At 45.6% G+C, this 21,737-nt stretch overlaps 1 protein-coding gene across 6 annotated transcripts in view; it reads right to left on the bottom strand.

Annotated features, from left to right (window-relative positions):
* The window catches only part of ltbp1 (latent transforming growth factor beta binding protein 1), a 123,896-nt gene that overhangs the window by 60,713 nt on the left and 41,446 nt on the right, over positions 1-21,737 (bottom strand). For all 6 annotated transcript variants that reach the window (XM_024424753.2, XM_024424757.2, XM_024424755.2 and 3 more), the window contains exons 6-9: positions 15,706-15,891; positions 15,198-15,496; positions 11,907-12,006; positions 3,489-3,572 (exon numbers count right to left, since the gene is read on the bottom strand). In XM_024424753.2, the coding sequence (XP_024280521.2) occupies positions 3,489-3,572; positions 11,907-12,006; positions 15,198-15,496; positions 15,706-15,891 (669 nt within the window). The remainder of the gene's footprint in view (positions 1-3,488; positions 3,573-11,906; positions 12,007-15,197; positions 15,497-15,705; positions 15,892-21,737) is intronic.

Genomic DNA, 21,737 nt, shown 5'->3' with positions numbered 1-21,737 from the left:
CCTCGTTGGCTGGACTTCGCTTCATATTTGTCGCCAAACCCACAGGCTCCAGGTCATCTATAAGTCTTTGCAAGGTAAAGCCCCGCCTTATCTCAGCTCACTGGTAACCATAGCAGCACCCACCCGTAGCATGCGCTCCAGCAGGTATATTTCACTGGTCACCCCCAAAGCCAATTCCTAATTTGGCCACCTTCCCTTCCAGTTCTCTGCTGCCAATGACTGGGACGAAATGTAAAAATCACTGAAGCTGGAGACAAATTTCTCCCTCTCTAACTTTAAGCATCAGCTGTCAGAGCAGCTCACAGATCACTGGACCTCTACATAGCCCATCTGTAAATAGCCCATCCCCATACTGTTATTTATTTATTTTGCTCCTTTGCATCCCAGTATCTCTACTTGCACATTCATCTTCGGGCACATCTATCATTCCAGTGTTTAATTGCTATATTGTAATTATTTCGCCACTATGGCCTATTTATTACCTTACCTCCCTTATCCTACCTCATTTGCAGACACTGTATATAGACTTTTTTCTATTGTATTATTGACTGTATGTTTGTTTATTCCATGTGTAACTCTGTGTTATTGTTTGTGTCGCACTGCTTTGCTTTATCTTGGCCAGGTCGCAGTTGTAAATGAGAACTTATTCTCAAATAGCCTACCTGGTTAAATAAAGGTGTAATAAAAAATAGTCTGACTTGTTAAGGAACCATCAACTGGGTAGACGTAATATGTCCAGCGAGAAGAATGTGAACAGAATGCTCTCCCCTGTTATAACAGGAGACAAGCAGACTTTGTATCCCCTTCCAACACGGCTGCCTCTTAGCTGTTTACATATATCGTGTTCATTTGTTTTGGTATCCAGATTACAAGTGTAGTTTGTCATTGAGAGGGCTAAATACGAAGCATGCTTTCGTGTTAAGTATCCAAACGGGAGCTTTGTTCCATCCAGAGTTCCATGTGATTTGTTCCCCTTTCATTTTGTTCAACGGGGTTAATATTATCACTTTACATGTTGTTCATTCTGTTGCAAAAGTGAAAAGATATACCAGTACAGGATCATCACTCATCCACAGAGTGTTCTAGAAGCCTCACACACGACAACGTGGGCCGTGTACTTGACAAGAGCAGCATCACACCATCATGTGGTACAGGCCACAGCACGTTGATATCCTTCCATGTAATGGCATGAATATTTCAGAGGACACATCCTGACCAGGTTCATGTCACAGGAGGCTCTGCTGTGTTCTGTTAAACAGGAATTGAATCAACAAATAGGGGAAGAGACGTCATTCCCGGGGGGTGGGGGAATGAGGGCGTTCCCACTTGTCTCACAGGACAGATGATCCAAATCAGGCAGATCTCAGGAGGAGAAAGACGTTTGCGTTAACATTCTTTACTGTTGATATTCCTCTGCTAGGAATATCAACAAATGGCTATTCTCCTCTATGGGATGTGTTTCCACGGGCGCTTTCACGGTTTTAACACCTGCATCATTCCTTTAAGCCCCGCCCACATGCGCTGTCAATCACTGCACTGACAGAATAATTACACACCATATACACTCACTATTTCTGTCCCCTCAGGGCCCCACAGAGAGCGGCCCACTGCCTCTGATGACACACAGAGGAGTATGCTGCTGGGGTGAGGAGATCACTGCTCTCTCATCACTTTAATCACTTTGGACTCAGATCCACTGCCTGGACTGGGACAGACCTGCCCGCATTAGTCACCACAACCTTCAGCAGCGCCTGAGAAGCGTTAAACGAGAGTATGTGGGAGGGAGATTGGCTTGTCCAAGAGAAGTCATACTGAACATGACCCAGCCTAACACCAAGCCTTACCCCCCCTCCCCTCACCACTTCAGAACTCAAATGGCTCACTGGGGAATATTGAATCAGAACCTGGATCAGAACCAGACACGCCGACTACACGCAACTTTAAACCAGCCGAGTGATCCCCTGTCGTGTCTCTTTTTTCCCTCCATTTGTTATATTGAACAGTCACACCATATCCAACAATTAGTAAACACACATAGCTAGCTCAAAGGAAGACAAAATGGAGATTCAATCCAAATCAGCTCTGTAAAAAAAGGGGTGATAATAAGGGGAACAGGATGTGTTGGATTACAGGGTAAAGAGTCACAGCACCTAAACAGGAATAATAAGTCTGGTCTCCTGGGCTGCCACTCTCCTCAGCCTGGCAGCACTCCGAATAGGCAGCGGTCAGGCCTCGGCTCCCCTTTCAGAGCCCTTCTCAGCCTAACCACATTTATGGCACGCGCCTTGGCGCGGTGGCACTCTGCCTCATGTAGAACCAGTGGAACCCGGGCAGATGCCCTCTGTTGTTTGTGCCATGCACTACAGTAACAGTGCCGTCAATGAATGGGATCCCTTTGAAGTGAGTAGGGAGTGATGTCCCCTAATGTTTTAAATGTACTGTCCACGGTTCCAATAGAATTCGCAATGATGTAGAATAATGTAGTGTGCTTAGTGTTGGCCAGTTGTTACTGTAGTAGAGATGCTCACGAGCACAATATTAAGGATAAGCCTTCACTATTTCATAACTCCTCTGTGTAAGATCTGTCAGTTCAAACAGTCGGCTATCATAGAGAGAAGCAGAGGTCTGGGTTTCCTGCTGATTAGAGGAGAGCAGAAGGGGTTATATTTTTTGTTGAAAAAGTGAGCAGTCCGTTGCCTCTGAGCAGGCGTGTGGCGTATACACAGACACTGGTCTCTCTCCCTCACCCTCCCTCCCCTTGAGTGGAATGCTGAGTGAATGGGCCACAGTAGGTTCAAAAGTCGCTGGGGCAGAGCAGGCTTGATTTAGTGTGACTCCTCTGAAAACGGCCTGCCAGCCCTGAAGTTTTGTAGTCATTGTTCGCTATCATATCCCAATTCAATACAGATTAGGGAAATCTATCAAATATGGCACCTGCCTCTTTTCCCTCTCTCCCCCGCATGGCTGTTATGGTGTTTGGGGTCCTGCTAAAGCAGGATTGATCACTGACGACCAAGTGGAGCAAGTCAAGAGGAGAAAGAGAAGAAAAACGTTCATTTTTGATAGATTTCAGGAGACAACAAATGGCAGCTGACAAACCAGTGTCATAAATGGGCTGAGTCAGTCTATCTGTGGAGGACTAGAGGGTGAGGGACCAGCAGAGGGTGCTGTGTATAGGTAGACAGGCCAACATCACCCAAGGAAAAAGCAGAGTAGAGAGCACAGGAAACGACACAAAGCGAGAGAATGATCTCCTTGTCAAAATGAAGCATATTCATTCCTCGTCTCTGGATGGTAGCCCTGCGCTCTCGCAGGGTTTTATGTGGCTGGTGACAAATCACTTCTTTAAGGCTCATTTCTCTTGGCGAAGCCCTCCGCCACGCTGAGAAAACAGACTTCTCTCTGCTCTCTGTGTGCGAAAACACAAGCCAAACAATGGCAGTGGTAGTCGTAGAGACGTTGAACAAGAGGTGGACCGCAGCTCTTACCTTGGCAGTGGGAGTTGTTGATGCGCTTGTATCCCTGGGGGCAGTCCATCGCGTGTCTTGATCCTCCTGCTGTCAGAGGAATAGCTGGAGAAGAGAGAGAGATATCTTATTTTTAGAGACTTTTACATGACTCAGAAGAACGTACGCTTCATTATCTCATAAGAACGCGTTTAATTGACTATGATATATAGGTTTTTCAAATGTACTTCTACTGATACTTTGGGGATTCCTCCTGACTTGATGGGAGTAGACAGCATTTGATGACGGATCCAGAATTGTTTAGGCAGAAGGAAGCCCACAGTATCTCTACTCTGCCCTGTTCAACACAAACATGATCCATCAACACCTAGTCAAAACCAGTGTTTCACCAACACATACACGTGCATACATGAACAAAACACACAATTGAGTTGAACACATTCAGGGGAAGTGCCATCTAAAAAAAAACGTTAAAAAACATCCTCTCACTGTAAACTGCGTTTATTTTCAGCAAACTAATCATGTGTAAATATTTGTATGAACATAACAATATTCAACACCTGAGACATAAACTGAACAAGTTCCACAGACATGTGACTAACAGAAATGGAATAATGTGTCCCTGAACAAAGGGGGGGTCAAAATAAAAAGTAACAGTCAGTATCTGGTGTGGCCTCCAGCTGCATTAAGTACTGCAGTGCATCTCCTCCTCAGGGACTGCACCAGATTTGCCAGTTCTTGCACCATATTCTTCCACCAAGGCGCCTGCAAGTTCCCGGCTATTTCTTCACCCTCCAAAGGGTCCCAGACGTGCTCAGTGGGATTGAAATCCGGGCTCTTCGCTGGCCATGGCAGAACACTGACATTCCTGTCTTGCAGGAAATCATGCACAGAACGAGTAGTATGGCTGGTGGCATTGTCATACTGGAGGGTCATGTCAGTATGAGCATGCAGGAAGGGTACCACATGAGGGAGGAGGATGTCTTCCCTGTAATGCACAGTGTTGAGATTTCCTGCAATGACAACAAGCTCAGTCTGATGATGCTGTGACACACCGCCGCAGACCATGACGGACCCTCCACTTCCAAATCGATCCCGCTCCAGAGTACCAGCCTCAGTGTAACGCTAATTCCTTCAACGATAAACGCGAATCCGACCATCACCCCTGGTGAGACAAAACCGCGTCTTGCCAGTCCTGTCTGGTCCAGCGACGGTGGGTTTGTGCCTGTTGTTGCCGGTGTTGTCTGGTAAGGACCTGCCTTACAATAGGCCTACAAGCCCTCAGTCCAGCCTCTCTCAGCCTATTGCAGACAGTCTGAGCACTGATGGAGGGATTGTGCGTTCCTGGTGTACCTCGGACAGTTGTTGCCATCCTGTACCTGTCCCGCAGGTGTGATGTTTGGGTGTACCGATCCTGTGCAGGTGTTGTTATATGGTTATATGTGGTCAACCACTGCGAGGACGATCAGCTGTCCGTCCTGTCTCCCTGTAGCACTGTCTTAGGTGTCTCACAGTATGGACATTACAAGCCCTGGCCACATCTGCAGTCCTCATGCCTCCTTGCAGCATGCCTAAGGCACGTTCACGCAGATGAGCAGGGACCCTGGGCATCTTTCTTCTGGTATTTTTCATAGTCAGTAGAAAGGCCTCTTTAGTGTCCTAAGTTCTCATAACTGTGACATTAATTACCTACCGTCTGTAAGCTGTTAGCGTCTTAACAACCGTTCCACAGGTGCATGTTCATTAATTGTTTATGATTCATTGAACAAGCATGGGAAACAGTGTTTAAACCCTTTCAATGGAGATCTGTGAAGTTATTTGAATGTTTACGAATCATCTTTTAAAGAGTCTTGAAAAATGGATGTTTCATCCTTTCCTGAGTTTATTACAGTTGATCAGTTTATCCTAATTTCAGGCTAGAGGTGACTTCAGGAAACCTGCCACGGATAAAACCATCACACTTTTTTGGGATTGATGACAGGGTGCTTGAATCCTTCTTTTATCTCCATCACTAATTCATGGTACTATCCTCCTGACGCAGGCCTCTCAGTTTACTGCCATTGTCTGATAGCTGTTTGAGGACAAGAATAGTGATCTCAAGCTTACCTCGAGGGAAAATGAGATTCATGGCAAAAATAAAACATTGAATACAAAAGGAAACCTTGTTTGCTCCCATATGGGCATTAGTTGCGTGCCAGCCCAAGCAACCATTATCATGAAGGAAAAAAATTAACAGGAAAATAAGGGCAAAAAAAATCTGTCTCTCACATGGTGCACACATGCGCGGCAACTGATCAAACCCATGAACAAACACTTGCTCTCCTGCATTCAACTATCTTATCCCTGGCCACACAAACACCCTCTTACCTCTACTTCCAAATGCCAAACATCATGTAGCCATAATACACTAGATGGCATAAAGTATGTTGAAACCTGCTTGTTGAACATCTCATTCCAAAATCATGGAGTTCAATCAAATCTTATTGGTCACATACACATGGTTAGCAGATGTTATTGCGTGTGTAGTGAAATGCTTATGCTTCTAGATTCGCCAGAGCAGCAATACCTAACAGGTAATATCTAACAAATTCCACAACAAAACCTAATACACACAATCTAGTGAAGGAATGGGATGAGAATATATAAGTATAAAATATATGGATGAGCAGAGACAGAGCGGCTAAGATACAATAGATAGTAAAGAATAGATAGTGAAGGATACAGTATACAGTATATACATATGAGATGAGTAATGCGAGATATGTAAACATTCTTAAACTCGCATTATTAAAGTGACTAGTGTTCCATTTATTAAAGTGGCCAATGATGTCAAGTCTGTATGTAGGCAGCCGCCTCTCTGTCCTAGTGGTGGCTGTTTAACAATCTGATGGCCTTGACCGCACCACCCTCTGGAGAGCCCTGCGGTTGTGGGCGTTGCAGTTGCCATACCAGATGGTGATACAGCCCGACAGGATGCTCTCAATTGTGCACCGGTAAAAGTTAGTGAAGGTTTTCAGTGACAAGCCACATTTTTTCAGCCTCCTGAGTTTGAAGAGGCGCTGTTGCGCCTTCTTCACCACACTGTCTGTGTGGGTGGACCATTTCAGTTTGTCTGTGATATGTACAACTTTTCACCTTCTCCACTCCTGTCCCGTCGATGTGGATAGGGAGTGTTCCCTTTACTGTTTCCTGAAGTCCACAATCATCTCTTTTGTTTTGCTGACATTGAGTGAGAGGTAATTGTTTTACCTCCTCTCTGTAAGCCGTCTCATCGTTGTTGGTAATCAAGCCTACCACTGTAGTGTCATCTGCAAACTTGATGATTGAGTTGGAGGCGTGCATGGCCACACAGTCATGGGTGAACAGGGAGTACAGGAGAGGACTGAGAACGCACCCTTGTGGGGCCCCAGTGTTGAGGATCAGCGGGGTGGAGATGTTGTTTCCTACCCTCACCACCTGGGGGTGGCCCGTCAGGAAGTCCAGGACCCAGTTGACAGGGTGGGGTCGAGAACCAGGGTCTCAAGCTTAATGATGAGTTTGGACGGTACTATGGTGTTGAATGCTGAGCTGTAGCCAATGAACAGCATTCTTACATAGTTATTCCTCTTGTCCAGATGGGATAGGGCAGTGTGCAGTGTGATGACGATTGCATCGTCTGTGGACCTATTGGGGCGATAAGCAAATTGGAATGGGTCTAGGGTAACAGGTAGGTTGAAGGTGATATGATCCCTGACTAGTCTCTCAAAGCACTTCATGATTACAGAAGTGAGTGCTGTTGGGCGATAGTCATTTAGCTCAGTTACCTTAGCTTTCTTGGGAACAGGAACAATGGTGGCCATCTTGAAGCATGTGGGGACAGCACACTGGGATTGATTGAATATGTCTGTAAACACACCAGCCAGCTGGTCTGCTCATGCTCAAGGGGACGCGGTAAGGGATGCAGTCTGGGCCAGCAGCCCTGCGAGGATTAACAGATTGAAATGTTTTACTCACGTTGGCCACAGAGAAGGAGAGCTCACAGTCTTTGGTAGCGGGCAGTGTCGGTGGCATTGTATTGTCCTCAAAGCACGCAAAGTTGTTGTTTAATTTGTCTGGGAGCAAGACGTCGATGTCTGTGAAGGGGCTGGTTTTCTTTTTGTAATCCGTGAATGTCTGCAGACCCTGCCACATATGTCTTGTGTTTGAGCCGTTGAATTGCGACTCCACTTTGTCTCTATACTGACGCTTTGCTTGTTTGATTGACTAACTACACGGTCATGTTTCCAGTCGCCTTGCCATGATTAAATGCAGTGGTACGTGCTTTCAGTTTTGCACAAGTGCTGCCATCTATCCACAGTTTCTGCTTGGTCGCCCCTTTGCTGCTATAACAGCATCCACTCTTCTGGGAAGGCTTTCCACTAGATGTTTGAACATTGCTGCAGGAAATTGCTTCCATTCAGCCACAAGAGCATTAGTGCGGTCGGGCACTGATGTTGGGCAATTAGGCCTGGCTCGCAGCCAGCGTTCCAATTTACACCAAAGGTGTTCGATGGGGTTGAGGTCAGGGCTCTTTGTGCACGGGGGCATTGTCATGCTGAAACAGGAAAGGACCTTCCCCAAACTGTTGCCACAAAGTTGGAAGCACAGAATCGTCTAGAACGTCATTGTATGCTGCAGTGTTAAGATTTCCCTTCACTGGAAACTAAGGGGCCTTGCCCGGACCATGAAAAACAGCACCAGACCATTATTCCTCCTCCACCAAATTATACAGTTGGCACTATGCATTCTGGCAGGTAGCGTTCTCCTGGTATCCCCCAAACCCAGATTCGTCCGTAGGACTGCCAGATGGTGAAGCGTGATCCATCACTCTAGAGAACTCATTTCCACTGCTCCAGAGTCCAATGGCTTTACACAACTCCAGCCGATGCTTGGCATTGCGCATGGTGATCTTAGGCTTGTGTCCGACTGCTCCGCCATTGAATCCCATTTCATGAAGTTCCAGACAAACAGTTATTGTGCTGATGTTGCTTCCAGAGGCAGTTTGGAACTCGGTAGTGAGTGTTGCATCTGAGGAAAGATGATTTTTAAACGCTATGCACTTCAGCAGTTCCATTCTGTGAGCTTGTGTGGCCTATCACTTCGCAGTTGAGCCATTGTTTCTCCTAGACATTTCCACTTATACAATAACAGCACTTACAGTTGACCGGGGCAGCTCTAGCAGGGCAGAAATTTGATGAACTGACTTGTTGGAAAGTTGGCATCCTATGACGATGCCACATTGAAAGTAACTGAGTTCTTCAGTATGGGCCATTCTACTGCCAATGTTTGTCTATGGAGATTGCATGGCGGTGTGCTCAATTTTATAGACCTGTCAGAAACGGGTGTGGCTGAAATAGCCAAATCTATTAATTTAAAGGGGTGTCCACATACTTTTGTGTATTTAATTTCCAAAGGTTGACATTAATTGCTTTCATTGTAAAAACTCAACGAATGGAGCCAATATCTGACAGAGGGCTGACAGAGGAAGAGAGCTTTAGGGCACAGTCAGAGTCCTCAAAGTGGAACCATTAAACTGCATTTCCCATGGTACTGGCTCAGAATAAATCTAGCCATTTCAAAGCTGAGGGGTGATCGCAAATGGAGACTTTACTCAAAGTCTGGGGCTTATGCATTATGCCAACTCTGTTGCAAAACGTTTCTTAAACGGAATGAAACGGGGAGGGACCTACTTGAATTTGTCCAAAAGAAACTTGTTTTAGTTGCACAAATGTTTGGACTAATGATTCCACCCTGCTTAAGGTAAGAAGAGGGAATATAGAACTACTGTGACAGACGGAAGTACTGTTGGAGGGCTTTTCAGACCCGGTAACAGGGTGGCACCCAAGTACCTGAAAGCAGATTGCTCACTTGCTTAACAGGGAACAAGGCTATGTTTGTTTGCGTGTAAGCCAATTTATTTACCAGTTACAACTGTCTCCGGGGCACAATGGAGCAGTTCACACAGGGCCCGCACATAAATGCTAACCTCACTCCCCTGGCATTCCTGACTTCCAACACAGCCAGACATTACACTGTGCCTTTGTACCTTCCAATAACAGGAGCCTTTGGGAACAAACTGGTGAAGAACTATAGGTTTTGTTCCATGTGGAAACCAGAGAAGCATTGGGAAAAGAAAATGTGACTGGATGCGTGGTGATTTCTGAACATGAAAGAGTCTACCTGTTAGGTAAGACAGGAGTACAAACTAACCAAGTTAAACTCTATTTTCAGGCCCAACAGGGAAAAGGCTCCCTGACAGAAAATTAGGTGATGAAAACCTGATTAACTAAATAAGCTTTCATAAGATGAATGATCAAAGCATAATGATTTAATCTGCAAAGTGCGATGAGGGTGCAGAGTACTTTGATGCCTGTCTGATTGAGGCAGACAAATCTAATAGTATTCTTCTGGGCTACAAATTAGTTTATGAATTCTTATTGAGTACAACAGGGTTGCTCAACTGCCGGCCTGCGGCTGATTTGATTTAGCCCCCCCAGTTTTCTGAGTACAAGGGGGGGGGGGTAAAAACAGCAGCAAATCAGCTCCAAGTGATTTTAATTTTGGAAATCTGTTCCAAAGTATTCCCAAACATAATAGACAGTTAGTTCCACGTGCGTATATGTAACTGGTGTGAAATGGCTAGCTAGTTAGCGGGGTGCGTGCTACCGGCGTTTCAATCGGTGACGTCACTCGCTCTGAGACCTTTGAAGTAGTTGTTCTGGCCACGGCTTTTGTGGAGCGATAGGTTATGATGCTTCGATGGTGTTAGTTGTTGATTTGTGCAGAGGGTCCCTGTTTTGAGCCCAGGTAGGGGTGAGGAGATGGAAGGAAGCAAAACTGTTACATATGCAAATGTAAGCAAGGTTTGAAATTATGTTTTTGTCACATATTACATCTGTTTGGGCTTCTAGCGGTAAATTTGCAGTCACAAATAATTTAGAATTATGTTCCAGCCCCATGATCACCCGCTATAAAAAACAATTAACCCGCAGCTGAATCTAGTTGATGATCCGTGGAGTACAAGCTATTCAGGTGAAGATATCCATCTCTCTCCAGTTAAATGATGAAAACACATATTTCCAACCACATCCCACCCCCGTCTCCTCCCACCATCCCCTGTCCCCCAATCTCTCATAGACCCAATAGCTTTGGCATGAAAGAAACAAAGATAATTATAGAGAGTTCTTTAAGCAGCACTCTGGGGAGGTTGTTGGAATGGCCAAATGCTCACAAGGGCCTAAACCTTCCCCAGCCATCTCCACTGGGCAACAACTAGCTAAAATAGCCCAGGAAGAGAAAGACAGGACAGCCACGTGGGAACTCAGAATACTGGCATGGAGACACCCAGGCTTGTTTCTTGAACAGATCTCTTCTCAAAATAAACCTACAGGGCCAAAAGCCGACCACCTTTTTTTATCTGGATAAACACAGGGGTCATATAATGTTCTCAACTTAACACAGTGTTCCTGAAATACAAGTCTAAGAGTAGTATTGAAGATAGGCTAGCAGTGCCTAAAGAGCAGCTGCTCTGAAATGACTGGGCTGGACATTTGAAGTAGCTTGGCTACATTATGTAACGTGCCTTTGGTGTTGAGAGAAAGGCTGTGTCATGTTTTTGAAACCAGACCTCCACATTTCTGTCCTAGCATTTTTGTTAGCATTCTAGCATAGTTCAAACGTTCCAGAACTATAAACACAAGAAAGGGAAAGATCAAGATAATGTGTCTAGGTTTTTGTCTGGGTCTGTACAAATGAAGTTATTTCCAAATATGGATGAAACACGGCAATGTTGTAATGCTCATCTGGGGGTAAGAGAGTGAACAGTTTTCACCACTCTTTAAATAAAGTTATTAGAGGATTACCATGAGGTGAGTCAGTGGACTAGACCCAGGGGTCCGGTTATTGGAACATTACTGTGGGTCTGGGTCTGTTCAGCACATTCTCACTCGCGTGTCTTCACAAAATTCATCTGTTTCCCTCAACTCCCCCACCCACCCTTCCTTCATACCCCTCCTTTGTCATTCTCAAGCTGTAAAAAACTATTTTCCCATTTTTTGGCAGAAGCTGGGTTCCAACGTGTTGATTGTCTCGACACAAAAACTCCCTTTCTTGGATGCAGTTATGAAGTGAGAAACTGCACATGCCAGTAAACTGCTTCCACAGTGCCAGTAAAGTGTATTACCTGATTTATCTTCAACTACTGTGTCTCCGCAGCAAATAGCCACACAGTATTCACATAGCTGAGACAAATTTCAAACGGGCTGAGATGTCCTTATTTGGGTGTACAGTTCATCTGTCTCTGTCTCGCTCTATGTCTATCCCATGACAGCCTCTCTCACTCCCCATTTCTCATATGACAAAGTTCAACCACTATAATCTACACCAGTCAAAGAGTGTTACTTGTTTTACACTGGTACTTACATGGTTTTGGGCACTTCTGGCATTTGTGGAACCCCCAGGATGTTCCGATGCTCTGACAGCATTCTTCCTGCTTGCTGAGACCAGGGAGGGCCTTGCCACACTGGCATTTAGAAGAGAGTGTGTAGGAGAATGAGAATGAGGAAGAGAGGAGAGAAACACAGACAGAAAGGAACAGCAGGAGGAGAGATTAAGAGAGTGAATTCAGTATTTTCAGAAGAAAAACAAACTCACTCCACATTTTATTCCCCCCAAAATATTCGATGCACAGGGTCGCAGATGTAGTTGCAGTGTACAGTGAAATACTTAAGCTCCAACAGCGCGGGTGTGAAGGAAACAATAAAAGCAACAATAATAATAAATACATATTTACAACTGTGACAATGATACATATAAATGTCCATTGGAAGGCCTCCCGAGTGGTGCATCGCAGTGCTAAAGGCGTCACTACAGATCCGGGTTCAACCCCGGGCGACCGGGAAACCCATGAGGCGGCGCACATTTGGCCCAGCGTCGTCCGGGTTAGGGGAGGGTTTGGCTGGCTGGGATGTCCTTGTCCCATCACGCTCTAGCGACTCCTGTGGCGGGCCGGGCACATGCACGCTGACAAGGTCGCCGGTTGGACGGTGTTTCCTTCAACACATTGGTGCAGCTGGGTTAAGCAAGCAGTGTGGCAAGAAGCAGTGCGGCTTGGCTGGGTCGTGTTTCGGAGGACGCATGGCTCTCGATCTTCGCTTCTCCCGAGTCCATACGGGAGTTACAGCAATGGGACAAGACTGAAACTACCAATTGGATATCACAAAATTGGGGAGAAAAGGGGGGGGGCATGTCCATTGGGGGTCCAAAGGGAGAACAGCGGAGACAGTGGAGGCAGGAGGAGCAGGTAGCTGACTAGTGGTGGCTATTCAGCAGCCTGATGGTCTGGGGGTAGAAGCTATTGGCCAGTCTGATAGTTTTAGCCATGAAGCTCCTGTACTGCCCTCAAACGAGTGATGGAACACCTGGTTTTGTTGGTGTCCTGGATGGCAAGCAGTGCGCACCCAATGGTGCATTCGGGCTGGACATTCTGTTGTTACTTGAAGTAGCTTGGCTACATTATGTAACTTGCCTATGGTGTTGAGAGAAAGGCGGTGTCGTGTTTTTTGAAACCAGACCTCCACATTTTTTTGCTAGCATTCTAGCATAGTTCTAATGTTCCCGAACTATAAACAAAAAAAGGGAAAGATCAAGATAATGTGTCTAGGGTTTAGCCTGGGTCTGTACAAATGAAGTTATTTCCAAATATGGATGAAGCACAGCTGAGCATAAAACCCTCTGTAGTGCCTTGCGGTCAGCGGCCGTGGAGTTCCTGGCTGTGATGCAGCCCGTCTGTATGCTCTCAATGGTGCTCCTGTAGAACACTGTGAGGGCCCTCGGGGACAAGATTCATTTCTTCAGCCTCCTGAGGTTAAAGAGTCGCGGTCGTGCCTTCTTCACCACGGTGTCCTTGTAGTTTGACCATTTCAGCTCCTTAGAGATGTGTACACAGAGGAATTAAACATTTTTTATCGCCCCGTTGATGAGGATGGGGTCGTGCCCAGCTTGGTTCTTCCTGAAGTCCACAATCAGCTCCTTTGTTTTTCTGATGTTGAGGAAGAGGCTGTTTTCCTGGCACCACACCGTCAGAGTGCCTACCTCCTCCCTGTAGGCCGTCTCGTCGTTGTTGGTGATCAGGCCTGTAGTGTCATCAGCGGACTGTCAGGAAGTCCAGGACCCAGTTGCATAGTGAGGAGTTTAGTCCCACAGCTGTGAGGTTTGTGGTGAGCTTAAAGGGCACTATGGTATTGAAGGCCGAGCTGTAGTGCAACCGCCTCCTCACATATGCATTCCTCTTGTCTAGGTGAGTGCAGTGTGCAGTGCAACAGCCTCCTCACATATGCATTCCTCTTGTCTAGGTCAGTGCAGTGTGCAGTGCAATAGCGGTTGAGTCGTCCGTGGATCTGTCGGGCGGTAGGCGAATTGGAGAAGCTCGTGTGTGTCAGGGTGGGAGGAGGTGATGTAGTGTTTGACTTGCCTCTCGAAGCAGTTCATAATGACGGAAGTGAGTGCTACGGGTCAGTAGTCATTCAATTAATTTCCCTTTCTTGGGCACGGCGATGATAGTGGACATCTTGAAGCAGGTGGGGATAACGGCCTGAGTTAGAGAGAGATTGAAAATGTCCAAAAACACCACAGCTAGCTGGTCTGCACATTCTCGGAAGGCGCGGCTCGGGATGCCGTCTGGGCCGGCAGCCTTGCGAGGGTTAACACGTTTGAATGACTTACAGTACCATGTCTTCCGTGGAGACCGTAAGCACGTAGCCCTTGTTGTCCTCGGGGGCTCTCCTCGGCAGCTCAGAGTCGTTTGGCTCGAAGTGTGAGAAAAAGGTGTTTAGCTCGTCGGGTACGTACAGCATTGGTGTCTGCGACATGACTGGCTTTCTCTTTGTAATCCGTGATCGTTAGAAGCCACTTCAACATACGCCTTGTATCCGACCCGCTGAATTGCTCCTCCACTTGGCTGGCTGAAGGAAAAAAGCTGCACAATAATGCCTCACGACACGGGCTTGTGTGCTTCAGCATTACACAATACCCTTCTGTCACCCCAACTCAAACTCTCAGACAGAACAGTTCTATTATAGAACAACATCCCATCGTCCAGCCTCCCTCAGATCAACGCACACTGATAAGGGAACAGTCCTCAGCGCCTCGCCTGCTGATGGAGTCTTATCACCACAATGTCAATCTGACTGCAAAATGTAAACCAAATTGAATGGTGATCTGAAGTGGATAAGATGGGCGAGGTGCCAATACTGCTAATAACTTTGGATGTATTAAACCACTGACATGAGTTATGGGGCTATTTCTAGATGGGGAAAGTTGTTTGGTGTTGATGGCATCTTTATTCTTGGAGTATAAAGGCCAGCAGACTGAAAAATGTCTCTCCAGGCTCTACACCTGGATTGATTTAAATGGAGTCACGTTTGTTTTTGTCCTCTAAACACACATCAATTTCGATTAGCGTAGATTAGTTTGATGGACAAACAGCTCCTTTGATTGTGTTTTTTCAAATGCGAAGAATGATCAATGGCTGGCATTGAAGCAGAACTCATTACCTTGTTTATCCACAAAGCCAGCCAATATCTCTTTCTCTCCCTCTCTCCCTCATATTTCCACTCTCTTTCTCCAATCCCCACCTTTCCCCCTGTCCTTCTCTGATCTGTCTTCCACTCTGCACTCTCAAAACTTCCAGATTCCCCCCTGTCCCTTTCTGACCTGTGTGCCGGTGGTCTCCTGGAAGCAGCGTCCCAGCTGGCTCTTGGAGGAGACGGGCTGGTACTGGGGGACGTAGCTCTGCTGGTTGGGGTAGATGATGTTGTGTCCCTGCTGCTGGATCTTCTGTCTGCTGTCTGAGTGGTGGTAGGTGTAGTGAGACTGGGTCTGGGGGTGGCCATTCTGCCCATTGCCTTTCACCTTCTGCCCATTGGCATCCAGCTGGGAGACCTGATGGATCTGCACCGAGGCCTCCGGAGGGTGCTTCACATGGATGTTCACGATGCTGGGGGCATATTTCACTGGGGGAGACGAGGTAAAAAAGGATGCATGGGGTGAAAGTTATTGAAAAGAGCAAGTTAATGTTCTATGACTGCACTTTAGATGTACACTTATTGGATACTCCTTCGTATTTCTACCTATATGCCCTTGGATAAAAATGAACAAAATGTTAAATAAATATTTTTTTTTTAAACTGAACATGTATTTGAACTCAGTCCTTCCATCTTACCAGGGTTCTGTCCATTGCTGAAGGTGAGAGGCAGAGTGTGAGTGGAGTGAATCTGGGATGTCTGCTGCTGCCCATTCCCATTCTGAACAGGCATCTGGCAGAACTTCCCCATGTAGGTAGCCGGGCACTGACACTTGTCCCTGGCACTGCACTTCCCTCCATTCATGCAGGGCAGATGGCATACCACTAAAAAACACAAAGAACGTGAAGTTCAGCCAGCTGTGCCCACAGGTGACAGCGATCTCAATGACATTTCCCAACACACAGCCACACACACACACACACACACACACTTTACGGCAGTTTATTGTTGGAAAAAAGGTTTAACTCGGAGGCTGATCTTTAAATAAACAGCAAGTAGACAAAACAACCGTTGTTTACGAACTTTGTTTGACATTTCATGATGAGTTACCTTCCAATATTATTTTCTTCTCTGATTTCGCCCCCCACCCCCACATGCCACGGACCTCCTCGAGGAAGTTTGTGCTTTGGCACAACAAGATATGGAGCAGGAATCTCGAGCTGCAACATTAAGAGTCATGATGGATCCATCCAGACCCAGGAGAACAAAGCCTGTGTTGTTCAGCCATCGTTCACATCTTTATCATTGTCTTCCAGAGTTCAATGACTTTACACACTCAGGTCAGTATCCAAACACTGCGCGACTCCCCCACCATCAATATTCATCACAAATATGCAAGGAGGTGGATGGCAAATGATCCATTCCGCTTGGAGACCGCATAATTCCTCAGCAAATCTGGCTTAATTGAGGAGCCTGTAATGTATTCAGCCCTAGGGTTCGTTTTCCATCATAACAGTCATCAAGACCTCAGCCCGGTTCTGAGGGAGACCTCAGGCCCAGATAAGGCTACTTGAGGCTAAGACCCAAACCACATGACAGAGGTGTGCACAGGAAAGTATTACACTGGGAGTTCAAGGTCTTTACTGTAAATACCTTGCTGTTGGTACAGCAATTGAGTAAGTGCCATTCTTCTTTTCTATTCTCTCTTAACCCATCATTCACACCTAAAGTCTCCCTTTTCTCTTTCTCTCGCTCTTCCTCTTCCTCGGTCTCAGAGGTGTCAGTCACCCGAGGCTTATTCATCCACAAAGGAATTTCCTTCATAGCTCCAGCTAGTCTTCACGCGCACCGCACACGCCAACACACTACTCACCTCCGCTAACCATGCACCACAAGCCAGATAAAAACTTTAAAAACGACATCAAACTATACAAAATATAGCCAGGAGCTGCTAGCAGACAGAGTGTGGAGCATGTGTGTATTGGACTCCGCTGCCTAGTCCTCACTTTTGTCTCCCCAGAGTCACCCAGAAATATACGCAGTTAGCTGATCGCTGACCTGGGGGTATTACTGACACTCAACCACCCTGTCTGCTTCCGTTCCCCCCAATGGGAATACCTGCTGCCTATGAGGTATATCTTGGCTGCCTGGGTCTGTCGTCCTTTCTACTAGTGCAGGAATCTCCTCAGCAAACCACAAGTCAATTGCTCAATTGAGCGAGAGGGAACTAGTAATCACCCTCTTCTGGCACTCCATTACAAGTTGTAGGAAAGCATGTCAAACACAGCTGAAATTCCTGGAAGGTGTAATGTGTTATAATGTTCCACACATACAGGAAATTTAATCACATGCTTTTCAGGTCTTTAGAGGCAATCTTAGCCTTGCGCTAGTGTTTCAAATTGAAAGGCTGTTTCAAATTCATTGTAGAGAAAGTTAAACATGTTCCATCCATAATAACATTCCTACCGTAGCTAAAAAGAAAGAGGCTGATTCCTTGTCCTGTGGCCTATAGGTCGTGTTCAGTGCCTCCCAGTCACTACTGTACTGTACACATATTGCATCCATGTATTTTGTTTAATTTAGTGTGTTTTCCCTAAAAAGGGACAAGCACCGTTTGGTAGGATTTTCAGTGTTGAAACATAATGGCAGAGGTAATACATCTGCTTTTCCCCAACCCTCTCATTATGGTGACAACAAGACTGCTCCCAAACCTCACATCCCTGCTGCCTCTGATTCTCTCTGGCCCTGCCACACACTGCTGTTTGAAGTCCTCTTTCTAGCTCTACCCAGCCCCAGCCAGTCCCTGCCAAGCCTGACCCATGTCATTACCATGCAGCTGGTGGCATTAGGAGCATCAGGTGATTTCCTGTTTGATGTGCAAAGGCATCTCAGGGACTACGGGTTATTATTCACATATGGGACATCTGGAAGAGACAGGATCCATGTAAAATGTGCTTTGAGAGGGTGTAATTGGCCAATCAAATCACTTCCGCCGAATACAAAAGGTATTGGCCGAACATTGAAATGCTTACTGACAAGACCTTAACCAACAAAAATAAGTGTTAAGAAAGTACTACATCATTGACTAAATAAAGTGAAATAAACAAATAGAAAAATAACAATTAAAGAGCGACAATAAAATAACAGTAGCGAGGCTATATACAGGGGGTACCGGTAGAGAGACAATGTGCGGGGGCACTGGTTAGTCAAGGTAGTTGAGGTAATATGTACATGTAGGTAGAGGTAAAGTGGTTGACAAACCGTTTGCCACACGTAGCAAGACTGGTCATTTAAACAAAGCAGAAGCTATACATGATAATCATTGGTTTGATGGAATCCACATCAAACCATATTGGAGGAATACGTATGGCCATACATATTTCCTGACCACGTGACCTGACCAGGAACAACTCTCGGTTCTATGGATGAGGTTAATCAAGTCCAAGTTAGTTTGCACATGATATACACTCAGTGGACAGTTTATTAGGTACACCACCCGTTTATGAAAATGATTTGCTCCTACAGACAGTGAGTCACGTGGCCGTGGCTTGCTATATACTTTAAAGCAGACAGACAGGCATCGAGGCATTCAGTTAATGTTCAATTGAACGTTAGAATGGGCAAAACGAGGGACCGAAGCGACTTTGAGCGTGGTATGATTAGGGCTGTGACACTCATTACATTTTGTCAGCCGGTGATTGTCAAGCAAATAAGTGCCAGTCTCACGGCAATTGACAGTTAATTAACCTCTCTTGAGCAGGGGGCAGTATTTTCACATCCGGATGAAAAGTGTGCCCAAAGTAAACTGCCTGTTATTCAGGCCTAGAAGCTAGGATTCCAGGTGAAGCTGATTGAGAGAATGCCAAGAGTGTGCAAAGCTGTCATCAAGGTTAACACTTGGTTAACTCTTTTTTTGGCTACTACATGATTCCATGTGTGTTATTTCATAGTTTTGATGTCTTCACTATTATTCTACAATGTAGAAAATTGTAAAAAAAAGAAGAAAGAAAAACCCTTGAATGAGTAGGTGTGTCCAAACTTTTGACTGGAACTGTATATACTAGGCGGTGTCAGAGGAAGGCCCCAAAAATTGTCAAAGACTCCAGTCACCAAAGTAATAGATAGTTCTCTCTGCTACCGCACGGCAAGCGGTACTGGAGCGCCAAGTCTGGGTCCAAAAGGCTCCTTAACAGCTTCTTCTAACAGCTTATTCTGCTGCTACTCGCTGTTATTATCTATACATAGTCACTTTACCCCTACCTACATGTACAAATGACCTCGACTAACCTATACCCCTGCACATTGACTCGGTACCGGTACCCCCTGTACATAGCCTTGTTATTGTAATTTTATTGTGTTACTTTTTATTTTATTTTTTACCTTAGTTTATTTAGTAAATATTTTTCTCTATTTCTTGAACTGCATTGTTGGTTAGGGGCTCGTAAGTACGCATTTCACAGTTATATTCGGCACGTGACAAATAAAATTAGATTTTTTATTTTTTATAGAACAACAAAGTGAATACAAAGAGCAATACAAAATAAACCTCAATTAAATAAAAATAGAGCAGTAATTTACTAGTAATTTAGTAGTTTATCCGTGCATTAGAAATGTCAATCACAATGCCTAATGTTTTGAGTAACTAATAAGTGTTTGTTGTTGACAGACATCAGGTTTGCCCTCCTCCTCTGCAGCCCTCATAGTGTGATGTCAGAGGCCTAACCAGAAGCCATAGCTGTGGTTCCCAGAGGCTAATGAGATCATCACACTATGGACTGATTACTGGGGAGAATGGCACCCCAAAACCAGCCCCCCTATCACCTCTAAACCCACAATGGTTACACACTCATCTTGTTGTGGGTAGGAAACAAGCTACTGAAGCTGTGTGGCAAAACATCACAGGATGGGAAGGGACATACCATTGCGTCAAACAACCATTAACCTTATCAGACCTAAGCTGACTCACCTCTGATAGAATTCAAGGGAAACTAAATCCACACATCGTCGGACAGTTATTTTGGAGTGTTTCAAAATTATTCTTTTTTGTTCCTTTCTATGTACTTTTCCTCATCCAACCTCAGGTGGCACTGAGAACACATATATTTATTAGGATAACACTTAACAGCAATGTCAAAACACCAGTGACAAAGGGGAATTGGTTTGGTTCTATGATCACGTAAAAAAAATTAAGAATCTGAACTGCCTTCGAGTTCATTCAGCAGGTTGACGTTTATTGTCTTGAGTCTTGTCCTGGAGGCAGAACTGAGCGATTTCCCCTTAGATAAGCCAGCTACAAAGTCAAAATTGGCTATATTGTAAAAATTCATGAAAAACAAAATGTGCTTTTTGGTCTTAATTTAAGGTTAGGGTTAGGCATTAGGGTTACCAGTATGGTTAGAGTTAAGGTTAGGTTTAGGCATTAGGGTTACCAGTATGGTTAGAGTTAAGGTTAGGGTTAGGCATTAAGGTTACCAGTATGGTTAGAGTTAAGGTTAGGGTTAGGCATTAGGGTTACCAGTATGGTTACCAGTATGGTTAGGGTTAGTTAAGGTTAGGTTTAGGCATTAGGGTTACAGTTGGTTAGGTTAAGTTACCATTAGGGTTACCAGTATGGTTAGAGTTAAGGTTAGGGTTAGGCATTAGGGTTACCAGTATGGTTAGAGTTAAGGTTAGGGTTAGGCATTAGGGTTACCAGTATGGTTAGAGTTAAGACTAGGGTTAGGCATTAGGGTTACCAGTATGGTTAGAGTTAAGGTTAGGTTTCAAATCAGATTGTATGACTTTGTGACAGTGCCAGCGCGTGAACACTGCAGAGCTTCCTCCAGAACAAGATTCATGACAAAAAAAACCCTAACCTGCATTACAATCAGCTGAGTCAGAAAGAGTGACCGACCGTACCATAGTCCCAAAATCAGCCACAGTCTTATGTGCTCCAGATGTTTCCTCTGACTACCACACAGAATAAAATTGTTAAATTTCACCTGGTGGACAGTGAACACCCACGCACAAACAGAAACAAGCACATACACGCTAACTAATTTCCTCCTCGTCCACTGAGGAGTGGAGCGTGAGAGAGTGAAAGAGAGTGAGGACCGGAGCCCTGGAGGTTGTTCATTAAGGCAGGCTGCTGTGCTCCCTCCACGGGCCTAGGCAGTGTGATTAGATGAGGCTGGGTCAGCAGCAGCATAGTGCAGGTCCCCTGGGTGCCTAATGAGATTTTAAGACGCGGTGTCTGGCACATCACAGAAAAAATCCCACTTAGTGGTCAGAGCAGTAAGGCAGGTTGGCCCAGACGAGGCAACCCTAGACTCACGATAGAGGCTAGCGCCTGGTGTTTACTGCGGGCACAGTCTCTGGCAGCCGGAGAAGCCCCCATCCCCCTCCCCCCTCCACCACAGGCAGCCTGTCCACTGAGACTGTAAATACAGTGCCACGCTTTCCTGACTGCCAGGTAGGGATGACAACAAACAAAAAAATCTACGAAGAAGAAAAAAACGACAGTACGGCGATTATAAACTAATGAAAGGAGGAAATGACAGCTACAAGAGGATTAGTCAACTCCAGTCATCTCCAGCTCCATATCAGACTGGTGCTGCACAGATCATAAACTCCCCAGCATGCTCCAACCACTGGCAACCTCTGAACTCTCCTTTTCCTCTATACGATCACCCAGCCACAACTTGCGTATGTGGGAGTGAAGGGAGCTAATAAAACTCAGTGAAAGTGTTTC

Source organism: Oncorhynchus tshawytscha, linkage group LG06 (assembly GCF_018296145.1).
Source record: "Oncorhynchus tshawytscha isolate Ot180627B linkage group LG06, Otsh_v2.0, whole genome shotgun sequence".
Taxonomy (NCBI): domain Eukaryota; kingdom Metazoa; phylum Chordata; class Actinopteri; order Salmoniformes; family Salmonidae; genus Oncorhynchus; species Oncorhynchus tshawytscha.
The sequence above is the reverse complement of the archived record's forward strand: the minus strand, read 5'-3'. Positions and strand labels throughout refer to the sequence as shown.